Below are 25,588 nucleotides of genomic sequence, written 5' to 3' on the forward strand. Positions count from 1 at the left end.
AGAAACCTTCAGGGGTGTGCTACTTGATGGAACTGTGTCATCATATGATGACGTGCACCTGTGAAGGTGTTGTCGCAGATCACAGCTTTCATATCCTCTGAAGCAAAATGCAAATATGTGCTTTGAATACATGAGCACATGGAGCTGCCTTATACTGAATCAGACCCTTGGGCCATACAAGTCAGTATTGTCTACTCAGACTGGCAGCGATTCTCCAGGGTTGCAGGCTGAGGTCTTTCACATCACCTACCTGCCTAGTCCCTTTAACTGGTGAGGCCGGGGGTTGAACCTGGGACCTTCTGCATGCCAAGCAGATGCTCTACCACTGAGCCACAGCCCCTTAAGAAAGCCAGTGTGGTGGTTAGTGTCGGATTAGTACTGAGGATGCCTAGGTTAAAATCTTTGCTTCACTGAGTGACTTTGGGCCAGTCAGACTGTCTGAGCCTAACCTACCTCACAAGGTTGGTTGTGAGGGTGAAATGGGTTTATTGCATCCCCCCCATTTTTCTCCCAAGCAGTTCTCAGACTTGTATACGTGAAAAAAACTCCTCTAGTTTTGTCATCATAATGACCCTGTGAGATAGGCTGGGAGATTGCAGCTGGCACCCAATCGCCAACTGAACTTCATGTCTGAGCAAGACCTTGAACTCAGGTCCCCTTTGCTACAGTCCTCCACTCTACATTCGGTGGCAAGTTATAGAAGGTTGAAGGAGCTGGGTATGTTTAGCCTGAAGAGGAGAAGACTGGGATATGATAACCATCTTCAAGTACTTGAAGGGCTGTCATATAGAGAGGATGGTGCCGAGTTGTTTTCTGTTGCCCCAGAAGGTCGAACCAGAACCAACGGGTTGAAATTAAATCATAAGAGTTTCCATCTAGACATTAGGAAGAATTTTCTAACAGTTAGAGCGGTTCCTCAGTGGAACAGGCTTCCTCAGGAGGTGGTAAGCTCTCCTTCCCTGGAGGATTTTAAGAAGAGGTTAGATGGCCATCTGTCAGCAATGCTGATTCTATGACCTTAAGCAGATGATGAGAGGGAGGGCATCTTGGCCATCTTCTTGGCATGGAGTAGGGGTCACCGGGGAAGGGGGTGAGGTAGTTGTGAATTTCCTGCATTGTGCAGGGGGTTGGACTCGATGACCCTGATGGTCCCTTCCAACTCTATGATTCTATGTGCTGCATAAGTATGAATTAGCACCATGTCATCCCAAGTGGCACTTTTTTCAAACTGTGTTTTGTACCAACCCAGCGGCAGTTCTTTTGCCCATTATAGAGGGGATCCATAGCTCAATGGCACAGCACGTGTTTGTAGGAACAGCAGCATCTTTGGTTAAAGGATCTAGGCAGTTGTACCACTTTGTATATTTATGGGTGGACTTTCTCTGCATGGTAGATCTATGGCATTTTACAAATGTGTGTACAAATGCACATTTAATGAGTGCAGAGTACTCATATGTTTCCCCCATGTCAAACTTGTCAGGAAGAATGTTCCTCATTCCTCTTAATATAGAGCAATATTCAAACATGTGAACCCACACACCCCACCTTCTGATGTGGTTTGTTCCAGGAAGACTGTACCAGGTGCTTTTGCTGAACACAGAAATCAGCTCTTAGTGCTGTATCCTGGCATCTTAATTACTGACTTCATTATGCTCTGGCTCCAATCCACCCTGAGCCCTCAGGATGGGGCAAGCTAGAGAACAAAACAAGTTGTGCCAAGAATATGCTAGGGGCAGAGTGCACGAACCGCAGAGGAAGTCTTCCCTGGGTTTTATGACCGCTGAGACCAAATGTGTGTTTTATGAGAGTCTGTCTTAATTAATGGTTTGGGCCCTCCATGTTTAATTAAACGATTTGGCTCTATGTTAACATTCATGATCACCCAATTTCTCGACCTCTTGATGGCACGCTCCACTTTGTTGAGAATGAATGGCAGGGAAAAACAAGCCCTACGAGGAAAGGTTGAAGGAACGGAGTTCCGTTTAGCCTAGAGAAGAGACGATTGAGAGGGGACAGGATTGTGCTTTTCAAATATCTGAAAATAGTAGAGGGACAAGACCTGCTCTCTGCTGCTCCAGAGGGCAAGACCCAGTGGCAAACTAGAGGTGTTGGCCCCGGGGAAATACCACCAATTTTAGAGAATGAGTTCCTGTGTGGGAACGCCTTTAACCTGCATCGCAGGGTCCCAATTATAACATCAATGAAAAGTAGGAACAAATTTTTAAAACCTGATGCTGCCTCACAGATACAAAGCAGACAGTTAGAACAATGCAATAACGATTGAGACATATCGCTGCCAGTTGCCGTTGAAGGCCAGTATCTGTTGGGCAGAGAGCTCCATAAATGGGGCCTCATCCCAGAAAAGGCCCTGTTTTAGGTAGTCCCTCATCTGATCTCTGAAGGCAGGGTCACTCAGAGAAGAGGCTCTCATAAAGGCTTAAGCTCATTTTAGCCTGAACATTTTGAAATGATGGATTTTCTATTTTTGTAATCTGCACTGAGTATCCTTTGATCAGAAAGGGAGTATTTCTTCACACAGCGTATAGTTAATTCATGGAACTTGCTGACACAGGATGTGGTCTTGAATGCCAACTTGGAAGGCTTTAAAAAGGGAGTGGACAAATTCATGGAGGACTTGCTCATCAATGGCTACTAATCGTGATGGATATCTACTCCCTCCAGTACCAGAGGTAGTATGCCTCTTTTAATTGTTTGCTGGGGAGCACAGTCAGGATGATGCTGTTGCAGCCTTCCTGTTTGTGGGCTTCCTAGAGTTAGCTGGTTGGCCACTGTATAAAAAGAATGCTGGACTAGATGGGCCTTTGGTCTGATCCAGCATGGCTCTTCTTATGTTCTTATGAGTGGTGTGGGTTCTCTAAATAAATACCTTCCCGTGTAGATTTCTCTTTCCAGAGAAAGAGTTGGTTAGGTATTTAAGGCTAAGGTAGTAAGTTTGGGGGGAAATCCAGAAACGGGTGGACTTTTGTGTAGTTAGTTGATGATAATGTTGCTAGTGTGATTAGATGGCTCATTAGATGTCTTCATCAGTTTATGTCATTTAATCCACCTTGAGTCTCGGTGAGAAAGGCAAACTATAAATATAGTAAATAATGATATACACATTTTCATTAAGGCTGATGGACTGCATGTTGGATGCTGTAACTTGATTTGGGACCTTTGGTTTATCGAGTTCAGTGTTTTCTACAGTGACTGGCAGTGGCTCTCCAGGGTGTCAAGTGAGAGGTTTTCCACATAACCGGCTTCCTGAATTTTTCAACTGGAGATTCTAGGGGATTGTAACTGGGACCTTATGCATGCAAAGCACTGAGCCACTGCCCCACCCTAAAATGGTAAATGTCTTATATCTGAATCTGACTGGCCATTCTAGCAGCCATTACTTTGGCATATTTATATACTTGTGGGGATCAGTTTCATTGCCTCCATCTTCATTCCTCTCCACGAGTGCTAATCCTTTTGCCACAGGCATCTTTGATTCATTCATGACACACAACACTACAGAACGTGCATGTGACTTGCCATTATGAACCTACGTTCCTCATTCTGCAGTAAATCTCTCGCCTGCTCTTGTATAGGACATAGCTTTGATTAGCACTAAACAAGATACACTTACATATTCATTTGAAAATAGTACTTGCTTGTCATACTGGAAATACGTACACCGCTAGAGATATTGTCATCTGCCAGATGGCCAAGAATCCAAGTATCTGCCTGAGTTGTTTTCTTCTTCTCATACCTACTATGTTTCCCCTAAAGACCTTGCAGAGATTTTTCTCTGGACGTCAAAGTGTCCACAGGAAGCTATCCAGTTGCTGTAATATTTTTTTAAAGGGATGTAAGTTTATACAGCAGTTAGCTAATCTGTTTTAAACCATGTTCAGTCTTTGAGGCCCACTCCACATAAACATCTGATGAGGTGGTGAAAATGTGCCTGGACAGTTCCTGGATGGGTAGGAGAATAGAACACTTGAATGTCCCCATGTGTCGAAACAGAAAATTTAAAACTTCATGTGTCGAGGAGGTTCAAGCCTAACCTGCTGTCTGATGTGGGGATTCTGAATGATCAGGGCTTATGCATAGGGTTGCCAGCTCTGGGTTGGGAAATAGCTGGAGATTTGGGGGGGTGGAGCCTGGAGAGAGTGGGGTTTGAGGAGGGGATGGACCTCAGCATGGTACAACGCCACCCTCCAAAGCAGCCATTTTCTCCAGGGAAACTGATCTCTGTAGCTTGGAGATCAGATGTAAAAGCGGGAGATCTCCACGCCCCACCTGGAGGCTGGCAGTCCTACTTATGGAGATACACACTCTCTGTGGGGGGGGGGCGTAGGTATGCAGAAGTCTCCAGTGTGTGCCAAAGGCAGGAATAAAATGACAGGTACTGAGGTTGAAGTGGCATGGAGCTATTCAGGACCCTGACATTCTCTCCCTCCCCTGCCCGGTAATTCCCAGTGTACCAGGGCATGGGAGAGTGAGAGAGTGGTTAATTAAATAGTCCTCTGAGCGGGGTTCACCCTATCACTACAACAGGCTACCTGCTGCATCTCTGCGTAAGCCACTGCTCTGGTGGTTCCTTTTTTCAGTTGACATCTGTTGGGTGAGGAGGTAGTTCTTCAGAGAAGGTGCCTGGAATTTGTTCCTTCTGAGTTCTTTCACTTGTACTCTGGATCAGTGGAACTGGCTGCCATTTCTTAATCAACTGTCAGCAGGGATTTGGGCAAAGGAAACCTACCCTTCTTCCAAAACTACAGACTGGGGGGGGGGCAGAGTCTGGATTCAGTTTAAACTTTGGAGATTGGTGAAAGGGGGGATATCAGTCCCAGGAGGGTTTTATTGTAAAATGTCCAGGATGTTTAGATGCTGGCAAGCGCCAATTCTGCTCATGCCCATTTTTAAAAAAAGCTTGAGTCAGATCACTCCATAAATCTCCGAGCAAGTTCTTCAAAACAAGCCACATGAATGCTTACCTCATGGCCTGCTCCCAGATGGAGCTTTCCCCCCCTTTCCCCCCTCTTCAGCCAAGACCCATTTTTCAATCCTGTTTTGTAAACTTTCTTCCCTGTTTGCTCTAGTTTGGCTTCTGCCAATCTCTCTGTGGGACGTCAGGGTTTCGCCTTAATGGCGCTCAAGACGGATAAATGTCATCTCCTGGGCTGCTGTTTTGTTTTGTGCTGTCCATGGCTCTTCCCTGCAGCCACAAAACCACGGCTTATTCTCAGCCTAGCGGGGACAGTGAGGTGCTTTGTGGCTGACCCTCCGTGCCGAGAGAGCCTGACGCACCGACAGAACAGGCCACCCGAAATGGGGGGCACAATGGCACAGTGTGTCTGTCCCTTTGTCACCAAGGAACTGTATTTATTAAAAGAAACATGAAGTGGGCACTCATCCATGTAATTTATGCTGTGAGCAAAACCCTGCTTTCTTTTCCAGAGCTTTTTGGCTCATCCTGTTGAATTTTTTTTTAAAGTACGGTCATTGAACCATTTTGATTTCTTCAACCAAAAGGCAATTGGGAACACCTCAGGATTACCTCTAGCTTACTTTTCTGTATTTTTGTCCATTGTATATTCCCATTCTATTACACTCCCCCATCCCCGGCCACCTTTGAGCCTTTCCTTTTAAAGCATGTACATTTGTCCTTTGGACAGCAGTAATCCTTGTCCTCTCTGGAAACATATTCTGGCTCTTTGACTTCTAGTAAAAAGGGGAGCAAAGCCTATGAACCTTCCAAGCCCTCCCTCTGTAGTTAAACTAAAATTCTGTGCCTAGGAAAACCACCTCTGTGAACAGGTAATTCTGCTACCTGTGTACATCGATGCCAATCTGGAAATGTGCTGTTTTGCTTTGCGCTGTCCTTTTTTTTTTTTGCATAGTGGATTTTTGTAACCCAAGGAGCTGTGCAGTGTTCTGATAAATATCCTTTTCCCAGTTGTTGTTCTGCCATTTCCTCTGACTTCTGAGATTTCGGCAGGCTTTTCCTACACATGTTCTAATATATCTTTGTAGCCATAAGGCCTAGAAGCTTTTTGCTTTTACTAATGGAAACTACATTCTGCCTCCAGTGTTGTTTGGTTTGCTTTCTCTGCACTGTCATGAAATGCAGCATACACACTGCCCTTCCTGCAGTGCTCCTTTAGTTCCAGAAGCACAGTCAAAGACCTTTTCTGCCAAAGCTCAATGAAGATTTGAAACCAGGAAGGTCAGGCAGAGCTGTTCTGTAGCACCAGGTCATTTCTGTGTTCTTCACAGCACATAAATAAATGTATAGTGGTAGAAGTGTGGCTGAAGCAAAACTCCACGAAGTTATTCACCAGTATTCTGTATCAGCTCTTCGACTTCCAAATTTCCTGGTGTGGTTTTCACTAAGGGAAATGTTGCGCTTTAAGGAACATTTTGATTTTATTTTCCAAAGTTGTGGGTGGAAAAATTCTGAACCCAATGCCAACATTTGACTTGTGTTCATCCTGTTCTTAGGGTGGCAGCCATGGTTCTCGCCACCATGTTATCCTCACAACAGCCCTGTGTAGGTTAGGTTGAGAGTGTCATCCACTGACCTTTGCAGCAAAGGACCTAACCAGATGTGACATTTCCCACATGTACATGGAAGCCACGGGGGAGGGGAGGTGGCATGGTATAGCCTGATCTCATCAAATCTGAGAAGTAGGGTTGGTACTTGGAAGGGAGACCACCCAGGAAGACCATGGCAAGAGGAAGGCAATGGCAAACCACCTCTGCTTTTCACTTGCCTTGAAAACCTCTTGCTGGGATTGCCATAAATCAGCTATGACTTGACAGCACTTTACACACACACATGGATGCCTCATGTACATTTGCCACATGTACATTTGTAGCACTCTGTGGTATCCATGCTGGCTAATGGTTAATTTCATCCATCATTGAGATATAAGAATTCTGGCGTAGCTGTAATTGGTAGAATCTTTTCCAATTACCGATGGATGCTCATTTTCTTGCCCTGGTTGTCTTACTATTCCTCTTAGGATCTGTCTAATTGTTTCTGATTCTCTCTCTCTCCCCCCCCATCTCCCAGAATGGAGGGGACAGCTCTGAAGGTGGAGAGGTAGCAGCTCATCCTCTTTTGAGACGGTCTCAGAGTTGCATCCCCACTTCAGGTACCAAATCACCACCTGGTCCTCCACTCCTCAAGAGCGGCTACTGTGTAAAGCAGGGGAACGTGGTAAGTATAATCCGTGACCTTTTTTTGTGATACTGTTATTGCCCTAGGTAGTGGTAATGTGGGGGGTTTGAATAATTTGCTTTTGTGCTTCTGCTGCAAGAAGAGTGCTAAAAGGCTAGTAAACAGGTGATAGAAGGCAATAGAGATTTGACATTCTTGGGCCCTTCTTCCACAAAACTCTCAACTTTGGAAAAGATCCAATCAAAATTTTTAAGATCTATCTTTCGAGTACCATCAAGTGTCTCTAATGCTACCCTTCGATTAGAATCAGGTTTGATTAAAATAGAGGCTAGGATAGTTTTAGGATCTATAAACACCTGGTTAAGACTATGTCATAATTCCTCTGATTTTACTTCCATAATTCTCCGTGACAGCTACTGTTCATCATAGGATATCCTTACTTGGGTTCTCATTTGAGTCCTTACAGATGATGCCGATTGAAAGGGCCAGGGACATTGTTAAGCAAAGGCTGTATGATATAGACAAGCAGAATGACATTGCATGTGTTCCTAAATATTGGGCTCAACAGACAACAAAATATATAGCCGCCCCAGCATTGTATCTTTCACTCTTAGAGGTCCCATCACACCGTAGGGCATATACAATGGCAAGATGTAATACTTTCCCCTCAGCCATAACAGAAGGCCGGTATAAAAAGGTACCATTGGAAGAGCGGTTTTGTCCCTGTGGATCAGGGAGGATCGAGTCAATGGACCATATATTGCGCTGTAGGTTTTATGAAGCAAGTAGAATGAAGCTTATTTCACCAATAATAAAGTGATGACATGGAATTACCGATGTCGAAATAAGCCAGAAACTATTATTTGAGACAAACCCGGAGTTTATATTGAATTGTGCTAGATTTTTAGCTATAGCCCTTAAAATTCGCAAAGATAAAGTGGTGACCTAAATGAAGGGCTACCTAGTAAAGATAACTTTATTTCGGTGATTTGTTGGGCTTTATATGTGTATTTTATATTTACAGTCAGCCTTAAATTTTATTGTGGGGTGTTGTATCCCATCCATTGCATTTTGATGGCGGGTTAGATATACCTGTGTATTGGACTTATTGCAACTTTGCTCGTTATGTACCGAATAAAGACTTGACTGACTGACTGACTTGACATTCTGGCACGTGCTATCGAGATGAGATGTTTAGATTGGGAATGGTTGCCACTCTTTATCTGCATCAGATGAGGACTTTTTTTCCTGAAACTTTCCCTGTATGATAACTTTGAAGCATATAAGAACTTCCCAGCTGGATCGGATCAAATAATAATAATTGGCAAGTTATGTGAAACACTTCCATTGTTCAAAGTGCTTCACATGTATTTGTGGGTCAATACAGTCAATATGAAGAGACATCTAATGAGCAAAGGAATAGGACTAGGATTCCCAAATTATGAATGAACATAGCATATCAGGCGTGATTCAGGGTGGACATAATGAAGATAAATGATATTACATCACTAGAACATGATGACACAACAATAGAGTAATACATGTAGCAATCTGATATGTCCTATACACAGTGGGATAATCCAAATTCCCTTTCCCTTTGTAAAGCACCTTCCTGAACTATTCTGTATATAGTATAGCCCTATTGCCTTTATAGAAGAACACTCCTTAACAACTGTGTGTAATATATTTTATGGAATGACAAGTGTGGGAGCCCTCCTGGCCTTCTCAGGCAGGCCATTCCACAAGGTGGGGGCCACAACATAGAAAGCTCATAGGGCGATTTTTCATCTTGCCCTGCGGAAGGCCCTGAACAGATGAGCGGAGCTGTCGTGGCAGAATACAGGAGTAAGAGGTGTTCCTGCTGAAATGAGGTTCCAAGGCTGCGCAGGGCTTTGTATGGGATCATTAATACCTTGAATTGAGCCCAGTAGCCAATGGAGTGACTGCAAAATGGGTGTAATTGGCATGCCCCATCTAGCTTCTAATAATAACCAAGCTGCAGCATTCTGTACCAACTAGAGTATCTGGGTGGATTTTAAGGGCAGTTCATTCACTTAAGCAAATGTCTTTTTAGTCCAGCAGTCTGTTTCTAGCACCAGCCAGCCAGGTGCCTCCAGATGTTTATAAAGTGGAACATGTACCAGCATCTTCCATTCAGATATACTCCCTCTTTACATGAGTGTTCCATTTCTCTTTTATGGGTGATAACAGTAGTCCTCTTTGAAATTGTCTAGTCCATAACACAGGCCGTTGTTGTGTTTGGACTGTTCAGGACTGCAATAGACAACCTTGGAAGAAAATGGGGAAAGCATTCACATTAAAAGGGGCTACCTTTCTGTCTTTCAGAGGAAGAGCTGGAAACGCCGGTACTTTACCCTGGACAACATTTCCATCAGTTACTTCAAGTGTGAGCAGGTAATCATCTTGCATACTGGGCAGAGTTGTCATTTGCACTTGGTTTGTATTGGATAAAAGGATTCCATATTATTGGAACTAAATTTACATTGTCCTTAAGGTAAAACAGTCATCATAATAATGGTTAGCATGTTTGAAGTGTTCAGATAACTTCAAATATTAATTTCACTAATCCTGTAAAGTGGATTGGCTTTTTCAGTTTTTGCTTTAATTGGCAGTTGAATATCATTATAACATTATAAAAATCTGTGTAGGAGGTTCCCTGAATTTCAAGTTTTTGTTTGTTTGGGTTTTTCTTTTTAAAGATGGAAGTCTGTAGCCCCTTTCTAATTCCACAGATATAAAGGGAAAGGCATATCTCTGCAATGAAACGGCCAGAGACTTATGTTTAAAAGAAAATAAAGCTCAGAATTCAGAGAACCTGGTATTATGTCATGACAATCTGTGTAACGATATTCCATCACTGATTTTAAAAGCCCCTCCCCTAAGTTGGGTCCATTTTAGGCATCAGGTAAAAACTTAATTTTCCTGCAGGCTTTCAAATAATTGTTTTAACTCTTCTTAGTTAGTTTTTTCTTTTTTAATCACTTTCTACTGGCTTTTAAAGAAATTGTTCTAATTTTGGCTTTTGAAGAGAAGATTTTTGGTGCTGTTCTGTTTGGTGTATGGTTTTTTATGATTGATGACTAAGTTACTGTTGGCATATTTGTTTTATCGTGGTTTTTAGGATTTTTACTATGCGATGGTTAGAGTTTCTTATTATAGATTTGGAAGCTGCTCTGTGAGCCTTTTTGTACTGAACAGCATGGGGTACAATTGTTTTAAATAAATAACCAGGGTTACAAAATTGAAATAATGGCATGTGTTGATGCCCAAGGAAGTTCTGTAGTTATCCTGCTCCAGCAGGGAACCTTTGAACATCATCCAAGCATTATGAGTCCTGCTTCTCGCTCCAACACACAACAACATGCCAGCTCATCATAACTACATATGCGCATTCTCTTGGTTTCCACTGACCCACTTTCCAAATGTGCACATTAACTCCATTGAATAGCAGTTATGCCGCTATAACCAACCTTCTAGCTGGATTAATAAGACAGTGAGCTTCTGAGTTGCGAAGAACTCAGGTGGGAGATAAAGAAGAGTTTGTGCAATATGGAAGCTTTGCTAGTCTGCCAACTCAGTTGGCCTACTAAATTGTACTGCCTCGATATTATCTGCCTCGGGACCAGCGTGACATCTGCTGTCACCCCCAACATCTGTTTTGTTTGTCTCCTCAGGATAAAGAACCACTGCGGTCAATCCTCCTGAAGGATGTACAGAAGACTCATGAATGCCTAGTCAAATCCGGGTATGACTTTCTTCTGATCTCTTGGAGATTTTAGCCTTGGAATTGGTGCTAAGGATCATACTATGTGTGACACGGGACTTTCATGATTTTAACCCCCTGACATGTCCTTGGTTCAGAAATGCCACCATGGAGAACCCTCGATATGAGCCAGGGCTGTAGCTTTGGGAAGGTTCCCCCCCCCTTAACTCTAACTTCTGTGCTTTTTGAGCAATTAAAAATATGTTGTCTCCCTCCTCGCCCCCTCAGGAAGAAACATAGTCACAACGAGCGGCCATCTTTTTATCCTCTGTTTCCAATACATTAAATTAGTCTAAACGTTCTGGCTAAAGTGCAATAAACTGTGTCACTTTTGTAAAATAACTGCTATAAAGAAGAAAACATGTGTGATGAATTTCCTGTGAATGCCTCTCTCTCTACTTCTAGTGACCTTCTAATGCGCGACAATCTTTTCGAAATCATAACAAGCAACAGGACCTTCTATATCCAGGTAAAACGTCTGCCGAAAAAGTAGAAAAGGATGCTTTTTAAAAACAAACTAACAAAAAATATATTTGGGGGGACTTTGGGGTCCTGAGGAAGATCTGTAAAGGCTCTTCAAAGACAAGATCCATTATAGAAGACTAGCTTCCCTTGGTGAACAAACCATCTTCAAGGGAAGCTATTCCATAATGGATCTTCTCTTTGAAGAGCCTCTACAAATGGTGATTACCGATCCTGTGCTGTAACGGGCAGCCTCGGGGAAGTGCTGGGCATGCTGTCGCTCACACGTGCAATGCAGCTTGGCAGGCCTGGCCAGTTCCCTGCACGAACTGAGGCCCGGGCTCCGCGGTGCCCTCATTGCTTGAGAAGCAGTCACATGTAAGCCAACATCTTGACTTAAAATTCCAACAGAGAGAGCTGAAAGTGATAGGAGAGTCCCCTGGCCACCTTCCTCCAAACTGTGTAAGCATATCTTATCTTTTCTAACTGGTAATTGTCCCCTGGAGGGGAGAGGAGGAAGACGTAGGGGCAGCTAGCTGCTGAAGGAGAGATAAGACTAGCTTGGATAAACGGTCAGTGGAGAAAGGCAGCCCAGAGGCTCTGCAATCGCCCAGAGGAGTTTAGAATTCTACACAGCCAGAGAGTGGCTTAGACCGGGCTGCTGTTCATGTCACGAGTGTCACGTGTGGCCAGTTTGTGCAGCTCACTGTGGTCTCTTGGCTGAATGTCCAAAGAGCTCCCTGAGGGGGAAAGCTTGAAAGCTTAGCGATGCAGAAGGTTCTTGGGTGGTTAATAAATCCTCTCTTTAAAGATGGATCCCTGTCGGGGAGGGCAGTTTCTGTTTGTGTCTTTGAGTTTATTTTTCTAAGCAGTAAATTTAGCTCTTGACAGTTAGCATAGCCCTTGCCCTGATAAACAGGATGCTTTGCTGGCAGTCCGTCAAGCAGAAAGAATGAGAGGTGAGACCTTCTATATGCAACTCCTTTTGGTCTCTGGGGGCTCGGCTTGCCATGGGAGCTGCTTCTGTGGCTTTCTCACTTCCCCGTTTCATCATATTTATATCAAGGGCTTATTTAGACAGATGCAAAGGAGAGCCAAAGACAGGGGTGGTTCATGCGTAATACGCCAGTGTGGCACTGGTTCTCTTCAGTGGGGGCTTGTTTATGTGAAGAGGCTGCATGCGATAGTGTGGCTTAGTTGTTAGTCTCAGAGTCAGGTTCAAATCTTCACTCTGGCAAGGAAGTTTGCATGGTGTCCTTGGGCCAGTCACTCTGTTTCTCAGCCGAATGTACTTTGCAGGGTCGTTATGTGGATAAAATGGAGGGAAGAATGACATTGTGGTCATTTTGGGTCTCCTCCACTGGGGAGAAAAGCAGGATATGAATGTCCAGTAATAATAACATGCAGCTGGAGTGAGGGATCTTGAAGGAGGGGAGAAGCTGTGGCTCAGGGGTAGAGCAACTGCTTGGCATGCAGAAGGTCTCAGGTTCAATCTCCCGGCATCTCCAGTTAAAGGGACTAGGCAGGTAGGTGATGTGAAAGACCCCTGCCTGAGACCGTGGAGAGCCGCTGCCAGTCTGAGTAGACAATACTGACTTTGATGGACCGAGGGTCTGATTCAGTATAAGGCAGCTTCATGTGTTCATGAAGACACTGAGCACAATATGCCTGACAGATGAATGGGGTCCACATGAGAGCATTGTGTAGGCTGCTGTCTTCACCGTGCATTGTCTCCCTTTGGGGAGTCTGGCATGGCAGAGGCTCGGCAGGGCGTGCTCCAGCCCTTTCCTCCAAGTAGCCAAGCAGGGTGGAAGCTCTGCCTCAATGGTCTTTCCACTGGTCCTTTTGGAACCGCAACGGTGGGTAGACCAGTGACAAGTTGTGGGGAACAATTGGCTCCCTTCTTGGTGGCCTGGGGGCAGCTGGTACTCTTTAGCAGGCCCACATTCTCCCCCCAGGCCTCCTGGCCATTGGCCATACACTTACGTTAGTGGACAGCTGGCACGTATGTTCTGAGAAGGGCCACTGCTAGTCTGCCTCAGAAGCATATGAGTTCCTTAGCACTGTCCCCAGTCAACGGCACCAGAGTCTACACGTTTCTTACCTGTGAAGCTGCGAGGGGTAAGCAGTGCTAAATAGCCATGAGGGAATGGCGCTAGGGATGCCACACCTCCTACTATAGTGGGAGGCTTCCCAGCATTCAGGCTTGTTGCCTGCCAGCATCTCAGGTGCCAGTGGAAGGAAATGGGTGGGTGGGGGTTGCCAGTGGTACACTGGCACACTTATGGTAAAAAAGGTACTAGACAGACTTTGTTTACGGGGTGGTTTGCCACTGCCTTCCCCAGTCATCTTCCCTTTACCCCCAGCAAGCTGGGTACTCATTTGACCGACCTTGAGCCAGCTACCTGAAACTGACTCCCGTCAGGATCGAACTCAGGTCGTGAGCAGAGCTTGGACTGCAGTACTGCAGCTTACCACTCTGCACCATAGGGCTCCTTATGGTAACTTCGAGTCAAAACCAGAAGTGACATGGGGACTCTCTAGCATTATACAAAATCTCTGTGGTAAAGCTACGTCCCCTAATTCCTCCCTGGCAACCCTCTCCTGGACTCATGTATAGAACTACCTTTGAGAAGTTGTTCTGTGACCCAGTAATCTAGTATAACAGCAGTGCCTGAAGAGCTTAGAGACTACTGTGGCAATCATTCACCCAGCAGCCTGTGAGCCAGAGCACCAATGTGGAAGAGTGGTTAGAGTGTACAGTTAGAACCAAAGATATTTAGGTTCCAGTCTGTTTTATATCACTGGGTCGGTCATCCTTTGTCTAACTACTTCAGAGGGTTGTTGGGAAGATAAAATGAGGCAGAGGTAGAGTTGTATACACCACAGTGAACTCCTTGGAAGGGAGGAAGAATTTTTTTAAAAAGTGATTTTAGGGCTTAGCAATTGCACAGTGGCCTAGCAATATTTTTTAATCAGTTTTGAGATTTTCTACAGCCTTCTCCCTTGGGCTGTCAGATTCAAAATGGGGAGGAACATCATAAGATGATGACAACAAGGGATGTTTGAGTGATTTTGCAAAGCAGATTGCTGTTTCTTGCACCTGTCAAGGAGTTACGGTTGGCTGTGCCTGTTTTTCAGTCACAGAACAGTGCAGTGAACTCTTGGGGGGGCAGGAAATGGGTCTTGTGCTATCTTGATGGGAGGGGCCACAGGTCAGTGGAAGAGCTATGCAGGAGGTCCCAAGTTCAGTCCTTGCAATGTCCAGTTTAAAGGACTTTGGCTAGGAGGGCTGTGAAAGACCTTTTTGTGCCTCAACCACCCCCTTCCAAGCCAGTCAGAGGAGATTGTTCTGTGTTAAATAGACAAGTGGTCTGCCTCAGTGTAAGGCATGTTTTCTCACCTGCTCATTTTAGCCTCCAACAGCTTTAACACATTTGCTTTACCTGCATATATTCGGAGCCAAGAGCACTTGGGGGCGTTCATCTTGGAATAACCACAACTGGAACTCATCCTCTGTTTCTTTCCACCTTGTAGGGCATGAGTAGTGGTTTGAGTAGAGTTATCAACCTCCCTTTCATTCAAACAAACAGTTGTGTGGTGCTGGATTTGGAGCTGGAGTGACTGGGAGGTGAAGTTCCGTAGCAGCAGACAGCTGAGTCAAGTTCAGAAGGATCTGGGATAGCTTCCAGGAAAAGCAGATAGTTGCTTGTTTTCTTGCACACACACACAGCTTACCTTCAGTCATACAGTGAAGACCCTTGTGCTGTGGTAGCAGCTGCTGCCCCCCCCAAAAAAAAACCTTTTAAAAATCTGCACAGCCAGTTAGATCTCCAGTGGCCCTATTGGAAGCCCTGCTGGGTAAAAGCCCCACCTGGCCCTGCTCACTTTCTAGAAACTGTTGGCAGACACCAGGAAAGCTGTCAGCAGGAACCATGGAAAGGGATAGGGTTGAAAGTCTTTCAAATGCATTATTGGGGGGCCGAGACAAAACATCTGCGGTCTTTGACTTGCTTTTCACAGTTAGAAGCAGCCCAAGAAGTGACATGAACTTGACCTTGTTTGTCCGTTTGGGGTTTGTTCCTGTCTTTAGCCCTGTGTGAACTGGAGCCATTGACTTTAATGGGGGACTGCAGTTTTCTTTAGCAGGCACTCGGTCTCAGAACCTGAAAGCCCTTTTTTACTCTGGGAACTTGTTCCTTATTTTATCTCATTTCTGCCCCCTAGTGGAAATATCCTTGCAAATATCCTTGCAAATTTGTTCTTCACTTTGATCCTGGCAGTTTTTACAGCTCAGAGGGCGACATGAGGGTGGGAGAGGAAACCGAGACAATCCCACCATTCCTTAAATTGGCCAGAAAAGTCCTGTCCTCTTTCGGCACATTTCCTTCTCCTCTCTTATCAGCTTAACCTGCTTCAGAAGGTTGCTATGAGGGTAAATTCCGTAAGATAAACATGTGTTTTGTTCCTTGGAGGAGGAATGGGATAAGAATGTTAAAAAAGAAAAACCTGGACCTGTTTTCAGAAGACTTTTATGTTCAGGCACAGAATAAACAGATCCTATATGAGCAAGTGGGTCAAACCATGTGTCAGTAGGGTTGCCAGCTCCGGGTTGGGAAATACCTGGAGATTTTTGGGGCAGGGCCTGAGGAGGGTGGGGTTTTAGGAGGGGAAGGACTTAAATGCCATAAAATCCAATTGCCAAAGTGGCCATTTTCTCCAGGTGAACTGATCTCTATCGCCTGGAGCTCAGTTGTAATAGCAGGAGCTCTTCAGACACCACCTGGAGGTTGGCAACCCTATGTGTCAGTCACATTTTTCTCTCCGCCCCCGCCCCCAGTAGCTCAGGGCAGTGTTCAGGATTCTCCCCTTCTGTTTTATCCTGTAGACTGTGAGAGAGTGACTGGCTCAGGTCCACCCAGTTAAGCTTTGTGACACTCTCACCGCTCCATCTCTCTGGTTCCAGTTTCAGGCCCTAAATAAGCCATTCTGTCCTGCAGACCTGAAATTTGATTTGAGCATTTCCTTTTCTCAACTCCTGAGTTCCCTACGTGCGCAGCCCAGGGAGGCATCTCACAGTTGTTGGCTGGTGTTTCTTTTTCAGGCCTATAGTCCTGAGGATATGCACAGCTGGATTAAAATGATCACGGGGGCGGTGCAGGCGCTGAAGAGCTGCCCGAGGGTAGGTCATATCCTTTCCGCTTCACATTTCAGCATCAATTAACTGGGGTTGTTGTTTTAAGCAGACATCATTTATTTGAATGTCTTGGGCAAACACTTGACAAATAGCTCATTTCCAGGAGAAGCTTTACAAGCTTTGGCTTTCTCCAGCACAAGACCAAGAATGGGCAGCTGCGGGGGGGGGGGGGGTGTTCAGAGAAGCCATAGGCAAAACAAGAGGGGCTTCTGGCTGTTTCCACCTTCCTTCATAGAGGATAGGTCTATTAGTGACTACTGTCTCTGGTGACTAAAGGGAACCTCCATGTTCAGAGGCAGTAAACCTCTGATTACCAGTGCCAAGAGGCAACATCGGGGAAGGCCTCGGCCTCTATGCCCTGTTGTTGGCCCTCCAGAGGAACTGGTTGGCCACTGTGTGAGGCAGGATCTGGACTAGATGGACCTCTGGTTTGATCCAGCAGGGCTCGTCTTATATTCTTATGTACAGCTACAACAAAGGGTATGGCAAAACTCAGTGGTGTTGGATCACTTCCTTGGGTTATCATTCTGCCTTCCAAAGATTAAATGAATGGGCCTAGAATGCTAGTTACTGTCTTGGGCTCATTGACTTCAATGGATTGAGAAAGGTGTAACTCTCCTTTGCACTGCGAGCAACCTTATTCATAATCCAAGGGATGAATTACACAAATAAAACATTCCAAATGTTTTAATTGGGAATTGTTTTAAACTGCAACACATTCCCGTCCACACAACCCCATTTTTAAATAAGTAAAGTAAGTTAAAATAAATTCATTTAATCTTGACATTTCTGTTTAGTCTCCTGAATGCCTGCTTCTCAAGCTTGTTTAAAGCTATGGCTGTGGATGCAGCCACAGAATAATCTTACCCCATGCAAGTGAATATAATGTTCTACTTATGAGAAATCCTGTCCTGACTGCCTGGCTCGCTCCACCTTTGGCTTCTGAGCTGTTGTTAGACACACAGTGCCTTTGCCTTTTAAATATATTTTTTTTACCATGGCAGATAAGAGAAATTTGCCAGTTGGGGAAAGGAATGAAAGGAGAGATAGTAATGCAGTGGGAAGAAACAAGACAAACTTGGAAAAATGGGTTGCTGCGCCCCGTGGTGCAGAGTGGTAAGCTGCAGTACTGCAGTCCAAGCTCTGCTCACGACCTGAGTTTGATCCTGATGGAAGTCGGTTTCAGGTAGCCGGCTCAAGGTTGACTCAGCCTTCCATCCTTTTGAGGTCGGTAAAATGAGTGCCCAGCTTGCTGGGGGTAAAGGGAAGATGACTGGGGAAGGCACTGGCAAAACACCCTGTAAACAAAGTCTGCCTAGTAAACTTCGGGATATGATGTCACCCCATGGGTCAAGAATGACCCGGTGCTTACACAGGGGACCTTTACCTTTTACTCCCAAAGACCAGATGAAGCCCCTCCCTTGAGATTCTTTTTCTTTGTTTTTACTGGCTGATGTTGATGAAGCTTAGCAGGGAAATGGCATCTCCTCTGGAATATCCTTTCTTGGAAGGGCTGCTTTATGGTAAAGGCTGGTGCTGAAAGCAGCATTATCTATTCATTTAGAAAATTACTGTGCTGCCTCTCTAGAGAACCCTGCTCGTGACATTTCAGCACATGATTTAAAAAAAACATATCAAAATTTACATGAAAAACCCAGCCAGAGCATTAAAGCAATTAACAGCCTAAAATGATGTTCATTAAAACAGTCTTCCAGCTAGAAACAGTCGATATACAAAAATTAAGATTTTTTTAAAAAGGTAAAGGTCCCCTGTGCAAGCACCGGGTCATTTCTGACCCATGGTGTGATGTCACATCCCGACATTTTCTAGGCAGACTTTGTTTACGGGGTGGTTTGCCAGTGCCTTTCCCAGTCATCTTCCCTATACCCCCAGCAAGCTGGGTACACAGGATCAAATAAAAGCTCAAACCCCTTAGTTAAAAGCCTGCGAAAAAGGGAACGTTTTGGCCTGGTGCCTAAAAGAGACTAGAACCAGGTAGTCAGGCAAACCTCAAAGTGGAGGGCATTTCCCAGGCGAGGTGCCACCACTGAAAAAGACTCTGTCTCTGGTTGCCCCCTGCCCCACCTCTGAAGGTGGGGGCACAGTGAGCAGGGCTTGTGAGGTAGGCTGCTTGTGATGACCTTTTCTTGCAAGATGTTATTATTTTCAGGTGATTTTATTTTTAAACAATGACTGCCACATCTTTCTCTCCATGCAGGAAATGCCCTTGGTGAGGTCTGTGTCCATGAGCAAACGCGGAGGCCACGCCCTGCCATGCTCAGCCATCCCCTCCATCGCTAGATTGAAGCAGTTGGGAGAGGAGAAGAAGGCCGCCTGCAAAGGGCCCTCAACGTCGGGTTGGCTGCCTTGGACGCCCGTGCCTCAGCCGGAAGGCAAGCAGCAGTCTGCAGTTAAAGAGCAGGCCGCTGAATTGAAGGACTCTGAGTTTGCACCTGTGTTTACAAAGAGAGAAGCCGGAGCCCTGCAGGGAGGTCGATTACGGCACAGGTCGGAACCCCAGAACTTTAAAGAGCACCCCTTTCCGTATGACCTGGACGATGAGACCATCCGGACCTCGGATGTGTGACTGCAGAGACAGAACGGAGCTTGCAGGCAGCCCAGGGAAGCTGCTTAGGGTTCAGACGAAGCCGCGAGCCCAACACCAATGTGTGCTGGGTGAACGCTGGCTAGCTTGCATATGCTGAGACAACTGAGACTAGGAGCACCCACTGCAGTGCTATGAACTTCGCCTTGGGAAGGACAATCAGAAGGGGGACCACAAGCACTGGCTTACTCAAGGTCTGAGGCATAGGTGAATGAGCTGTGCCCAAGGGGTTAAGCTCCTCCCCATCGTTTGACCCCCTCGCCCTCCCACGTTTACAAAATCAGGCAAAAGGTGTGATCTGTCCTCGCCTCCTATACCTTGGGGAGAAGTTCATCAAGCCTTTTTCCTCCATAAAATGGAGATCTTCCACTGGATGCCTTCTCTCATAGTGAAAGGAAGGCCATGTTGTCAGTTTAGGTAGGCGCCTTGGGAAGGGGGTTGCCTTCTCTGTGTGTTTGTGTGTGTATGTGTGGCTTTTCTGGAGCCAAGTAGATATTAATGTACCTGGTTGCGCCCACTCTCAGGTAGTGACACACTGGTAGTCTGGTTTGTGCAGCTGATCCTTACAGAGGCTGGGGGAAAGCACTGAGGCTACTGGTGTAGAAATTCCTTGTGGCTGTCAGCGTGGCACCCGTCTGCTGTGGGGAGAACACACAGACTTTTTTGCCATTGCATAAGATTGGTGGAGTTTACCAGAAGACCGCTCTGGAGATAGGAAAACATCCGTAAGCAAAGATAATTGGGAGAAAGGAAAGTGAGCCAATGTGGGGTATTCACAAGACAGTATTTTTATTGTAGCTTAATAAATCTAAGACAGGGATTTTTAAACTCTGGTATAGAGACCTTCAGTGATCCAGAAAGGGCATGGCAAAACATATTAAATGATCGAAGGCCTTTTCTGAGAGCAAACGGTGATGAATGCCGAATGAAAACTCAGCTCCTTCTGCACTCCAGTGCAGTGGCACCGAATGGGGAAGGGAGAGAAATGGGCGAGTGCTGTGTGCGTCGCATTACAAATGTCAAGCAACACCTGTCTCTGTGCATAGCAACCCTTCACCCTTGCTTTTCTGTGCAGATGCACTGGAGTGCAGGAGGAGACTGGCTTTAATGTGGAAGACTTTCAAGCAGCCTCCTGTGTAATGTGAGGGAAAGGCCACAAAATAACATGCCAATGAGAACGATCAATATGCCCAAGTGTGAGAATTGCTGAGCTGCTCTGTTCAGCACCTGGTTCCATCTTCCCCAATGAAGGACTAAGGACCAGGTCCTGCACGAAGGGTGCCTGATCTGCATTAAGATCTTTTGGGCTCTGTACAAGGCAGGAGGGACCTCGTGAATTTCACAGTGAACTCCCCCTTTTGAACCTTTTCCTCCTCCCACATTTCCACATTAACTACATAGCTGAGCAGTGCTTGTCATTTGTCAGTGTGGTATGATTGGGGTGGGAGGAAATTTCTTGATATAAATTCTAGGGCTTTGTGGGTTTTTAGGCAGGTCCCTCAGTCCAGTGAGGGAGAGATCCATGTCTGAAAGGAAGATCCCATACACCTTGCGGAAGCTCTTCTATAGCGCCATTATATTCTCATAAAGGCCTCACTGAATGGGTTGAAAGCAACTTCTGTTGCAAATTGAGGATTGGTGTGCAAGCAGATCTGGATCGGGAAACTTTTTTTTCAGCTCTGCAAGGACTCCTTTCCTATAAACTGTGGAAATGTCTGTGGTAGGAATATACTCAGGTTGTGCACGCTTCTCTTGAAATACCTGCAATATGATAAGGATGCGAAAGGTTGCTTTCCACACAGCAGGATCGTGACAAGTTTGCATCAAGCCAGGGGTACTAGAAGAGTGCCAAATAGATGGCATAATATAATAACTTTCTTTTGGATAAGCATAGCATTAACACAAAATGCCTTCTGATTATGTACATATGAGATGTAAAGTTGAATTTAGCAATGTCGTGGTCTTTTTATAACCCAGCCTGGTATGTATTTGGCACTATAAAAAGTAGGCAATCCAAATTCCATGCTAGGAAGAGCTGCAGAGTGTATAAATTATGATAATTGTATGATTTGCATATTACTGCATAATTTATTTTTTCCCCTTTTGTATAACTTGTTCTGGAGTTGCTAGTCCTTGGGGAGGGGCATGATACCCCTAACCACTAGATCATCTTACGGCCCAGTCCTATGCACATTTACATGGAAGTAAGTGTTTCTGAGCTGAGTTATTCCCTTGACAACATGTACAGGCTTATTCAGCTGCCTCTATGCTTCTGAGGTATCAACAGGCATTGCCAACACTCTTTTAATCCTATATTGGCATTCATAAGGGCTAGAAACCTGTTTGTTTGAAAGCTGAGCACATTAAGCTGAACCACATGATGCTTTGCTTTTCCTGTGTCCCCACAGAGTCACAGCATTAACTAACCATGCATAGGAAGGTTCTTCTTGGAAGGAAAAGAGACTCAGTGTCTTAAGAGATTTATTTTCTAAGCAGAGCATGGAAGGTAGGGTTGATTCTCCAACACTTTGCTGGGGCACAGTCTTCTGGTATAAGAGGTGTCATAAGAAATAAATTAATTCATTGATGAAATGCTCCTGTGACCACAAAATACCCATAGAGGAGGCTCTTGCTGGTCTCTGCATGACACAGTTCCGGCTTCTTCCAGTCAACCTCTGCTAGATGGATACATTTTGGAGGGGACTACTTTAGGGGCAGGATAATTTCCGAACTTGTCTTTAAAAGAGAACCTTTTTAGGGTATAAATGTGTACCTTAGCCCTAAAAAGGTTTGAAAATCTCTGGATTTAAGGCCACAATCCACCATGGGATTCTTCTGAGCAGGGGATCATGAAGAGACGCAGCAGGCCTCATTGAAATGAATAGGAGTAACAAAGTGTGTGCTAGTCATTTCCTAAAAAGTCTTTGTGATTGGAATCTGTGTGGATAGTCATCTGTTGCGTGTCTAAGTAGTTATTCCTGAGGCTTGGTTTACACATGTAGTAAAATTAGGAGGTAGAGGTGTAAGGCGCCCTGACCTGGATAGCCTAGGCTAGCCCAATCTCGTCAAATCTCAGAAGCTAAGCAGAGTCAACCCTAGCAAGTATTTGGATGGGAGGCCTCCAAGAAATACAAGCAGATCAGATCATGGGTTCATCTACTCCAGCATCCTCTTTCATATAGTCACCAACCATTTCCCCAGAAACAGAATGGATACTCTGGGCTCAGAATGGAATTGCTTTTATAAAGGCAAATTGCTATCCATGCTTCAATTTTGGATCGATCAAAAGTTAAGGTTATTCATAAATTTGGATTTAAATTTTTGGAACTGCTCTCACAGACTAATTTACACGTATTATATGGTACTAATTTGGATAGAACTGGGTGTACCATTATCAGTTTATCGGGCCAATACAATAGATTATAAAGGCAAAAGGCTTGCCAACTGAAGAGGCAGTTGCAACTTTCCCACTAATCTGTGTCAAAAGATGAGGACTTAGAACTAAAAATCAATTGGTTTGAATGGAAGATGCTACCTTTTACTGTGCTTAGGAAAACACGTTTGACCCATTGGTTTCTTTTTAATTTTGTCTTGGTTTGCACTAATGGTACATGATCACTGGAATATTTTTTAAGACTGATGAACTTGTCAAAGGTTGCCAACAATTTTCTGGAAGGTCTCTTTTATTTTTAACAATCTACAGGATGGGCAAGAATTCTCCAGGTAAAACATTTCCAATCACAACTTCTGCATGCTGGGAAAAGCTTCCCCTGCTGCATTTCTACCCTCTTGTAATCTTCTAAAGCGGGAGTCCCTAATGTGCTGTCTACGGGCACCATGGCAACACTGACATCTTTCCTGGTGCCCGCCAAATGTTTTTAGAAAGTGGGCAGGGCCAGGTGGGGCTTTTGCCCAGCAAGGGTTCTGATTGACCACGGGAGATTTGATTGGCTGTGCGGATTTTTAAAAACATTGTTTCGGCAGCAGCTGCCACCACAGCACAAGGATCTTCACTGTGGCAGCCGTTTTGTGGCTGTGCCCGCCACGCGGTGTCAGAATTCCAAAGGTGCCCATAGGCTCCAAAAAGGTTGGGGATCCCTGGTCTAAAGCTCTAGCGCCTCCCTGATCGCTTGTTTGATGAGTGAAATATCTTGGTAGAAGCGTGGAAGAGATTTGTAGCAATTGGGTGGGAGTGGAGTCACATGAAAGCACCAGCTTGCTTTCTGCATACCTGTGTATTGCAGTCCTGTGCAGATTTACTGGGAAGCAAGTTCCGCTGAGTTCAGTGGTGTTTACTGCCGTGGAAGTGCCCAGAGGCTTGCAACCTTAATTGGAAATCCTTTTGATTTTTTCCCCCAGTGGAGCTGACTTACAGGTACACTTGCTTAGGTTTGGAGCTTTAGGCAGAAACCTTGAAACATACCCTGATCAAAGACTTGATTAATTCAGTGGTGCTTACTCCCAGGTAAACATGCTTAGCATTGGAAGCCCTGGACTGCAAATCTTCAGCATGCTTACCTGTAAAGACGGACCCTTTGAAATCAATAAAACTTGCTTAGGTTCAGCATATTAGGGCCTCTTCCTGTGCGAGGCTTCAGTTGGCCTTAACTCAGGCTATAATATGAAGCAAAATATTCACTTGGGAATCCTCACCATGTCTGCATCACAGTGAGCTCATGGAGCCGAGCCATGTGTAGGCGGCTTGTCTGAGAGCGCAGCCTAATTCCCCTTCTGTAATTAATAGCTGTTTACTGCCAGATCACCAGAATTTCCCTAAATACTGAATATGACTAGTGCAGTGGAAAGGATCTGCGTCTGTTGCACGCATCAAGGCCAGACTGCATCAGTCATGCCTTGGAAAGAGAACGCCTGCCTGCCTGTTTTGGAGGAGGAGATTCCAGAACCTTTCTTGATTGTACCAAAGTTCAACCCAGTCTGGTGCACTCCCTCTATCCAGTGATAGTTCGATGCCTTTGGGAAGGTCACAGACCAGCAATATCCACCATCACCTCTTTTTTGTGCCCAGTTTTTGGCACTTAGAGGTATACCTTTTTTCGACAGGGAGGTAACATTTAGCCAACAGCTGCTATGACTTTGTCTTGTCCTGTGTCAGAGTTATCACCATATGTGCAAGTCATTGTATGAAGAGGTGGCTTCTTTTGCTTGTCGTGAACCTACGGCTCGTTTTTGTTTGGTGACCCCCTGCCCCACCCCCAAGTTCTAGAGTTATATGAAAGGGTTAAAAAAAAACTTATCTCTGAAGGTTGCAGTCTTAACCACACTCCCAAGGGAAACAATCCCACTGAAGTCAGTACTACTCCTGAATAAAGATACTGACCAGTCTGTGCTGCGCAGCTGCCATCTTCTGATCTGGAGGCCACATGGACAACCCAATTTGCAATCTGGCTCAACCCAAGTAACTTGGATCGAGGTCAAAATAAGTCCCGTGGAAGCCAGAGGTTCTCACGTGGCTGAAATCCATGTTCTTTGACTTAATTGAGCCGATGGATCAAGCTGTCATGATTTGTTTGCTTGTTGCCAAGCATCCCACCCAGTTTCTTTTCAAGTTACAGACTAGTGAGCAAGGCAGAATTGGGGAAAAACAAGCCGATCCATCATCACCACCGGATTTCTGTTTTATTAATACGTTTTTTGGAGCTGCTTGTGCATTTAGCTGTGATACTTCCACTAATAATTCTCAGCTGTGAATCGCACTCCTGTAGAGTGACTTTTTTCCTTGAGCAACATTTGTGCGGTGCAGTGACTCGGTCTGTACGAAGATAACTTTGTTGTTGTTTTTTAATAAAATGGTGTGAACATTTTAAATGTGTTTTTCTTCCTGCCTTGACTTTATGGTGTTATTTAAACTGTCATGATTTTTTTTACTACAAAAATTATGGTAAATTTATGTTTTCAGCTTGACAACAACAAAAGTTTCTTATGTAAGTCCTTATATGTGGCAAGATGAAGGGGTATGAGTTTTGGTAACATTTTAAAAGGGACAATTTCTGTATCCTTAAAAATTGAGCATGTTACAAGAAAAAGCTGTACCTGTGGAACTTCTACTTTCCATCAGGCAGGGAAGTAGAAGCCTTATTGCAAAGATCCTTGAGGATAAGTAGATGTATTAAAAAAATATTACACGCCAGCTTCCCATCATCTGCGTAGGATAGCTTGCAACAGTATAATTAAAACAAATCAGAATAAACCTACCAATTACCATGAGCATAAATTACACAGAAATGGCCCAGTAACTACAACTCATACTCCCACCCAATTAAGATAACCCACCTGACATCTGAGAATATCAACAATGAGGATTATCCCTTAGAAATAAAAGTTTTCCAGCTGTCCGGAATGCTATGATGA

General features: G+C 44.8%; 1 protein-coding gene across 1 annotated transcript in view; it reads left to right on the plus strand.

Moving 5' to 3' along the window:
- The window catches only part of PLEKHA2 (pleckstrin homology domain containing A2), a 45,559-nt gene extending 26,288 nt beyond the window's left edge, over positions 1 to 19,271 (plus strand). Inside the window, exons 6-11 of the mRNA XM_056860699.1 lie at positions 7,064 to 7,210; positions 9,518 to 9,586; positions 10,867 to 10,937; positions 11,361 to 11,424; positions 16,522 to 16,599; positions 18,833 to 19,271. Of these exons, the coding sequence (XP_056716677.1) occupies positions 7,064 to 7,210; positions 9,518 to 9,586; positions 10,867 to 10,937; positions 11,361 to 11,424; positions 16,522 to 16,599; positions 18,833 to 19,201 (798 nt within the window). The 3' untranslated portion in view covers positions 19,202 to 19,271. The remainder of the gene's footprint in view (positions 1 to 7,063; positions 7,211 to 9,517; positions 9,587 to 10,866; positions 10,938 to 11,360; positions 11,425 to 16,521; positions 16,600 to 18,832) is intronic.
- The last annotated feature ends 6,317 nt before the right edge of the window (positions 19,272 to 25,588 follow it).

Source organism: Euleptes europaea, chromosome 14 (genome assembly GCF_029931775.1).
Source record: "Euleptes europaea isolate rEulEur1 chromosome 14, rEulEur1.hap1, whole genome shotgun sequence".
Lineage (NCBI taxonomy): Eukaryota > Metazoa > Chordata > Lepidosauria > Squamata > Sphaerodactylidae > Euleptes > Euleptes europaea.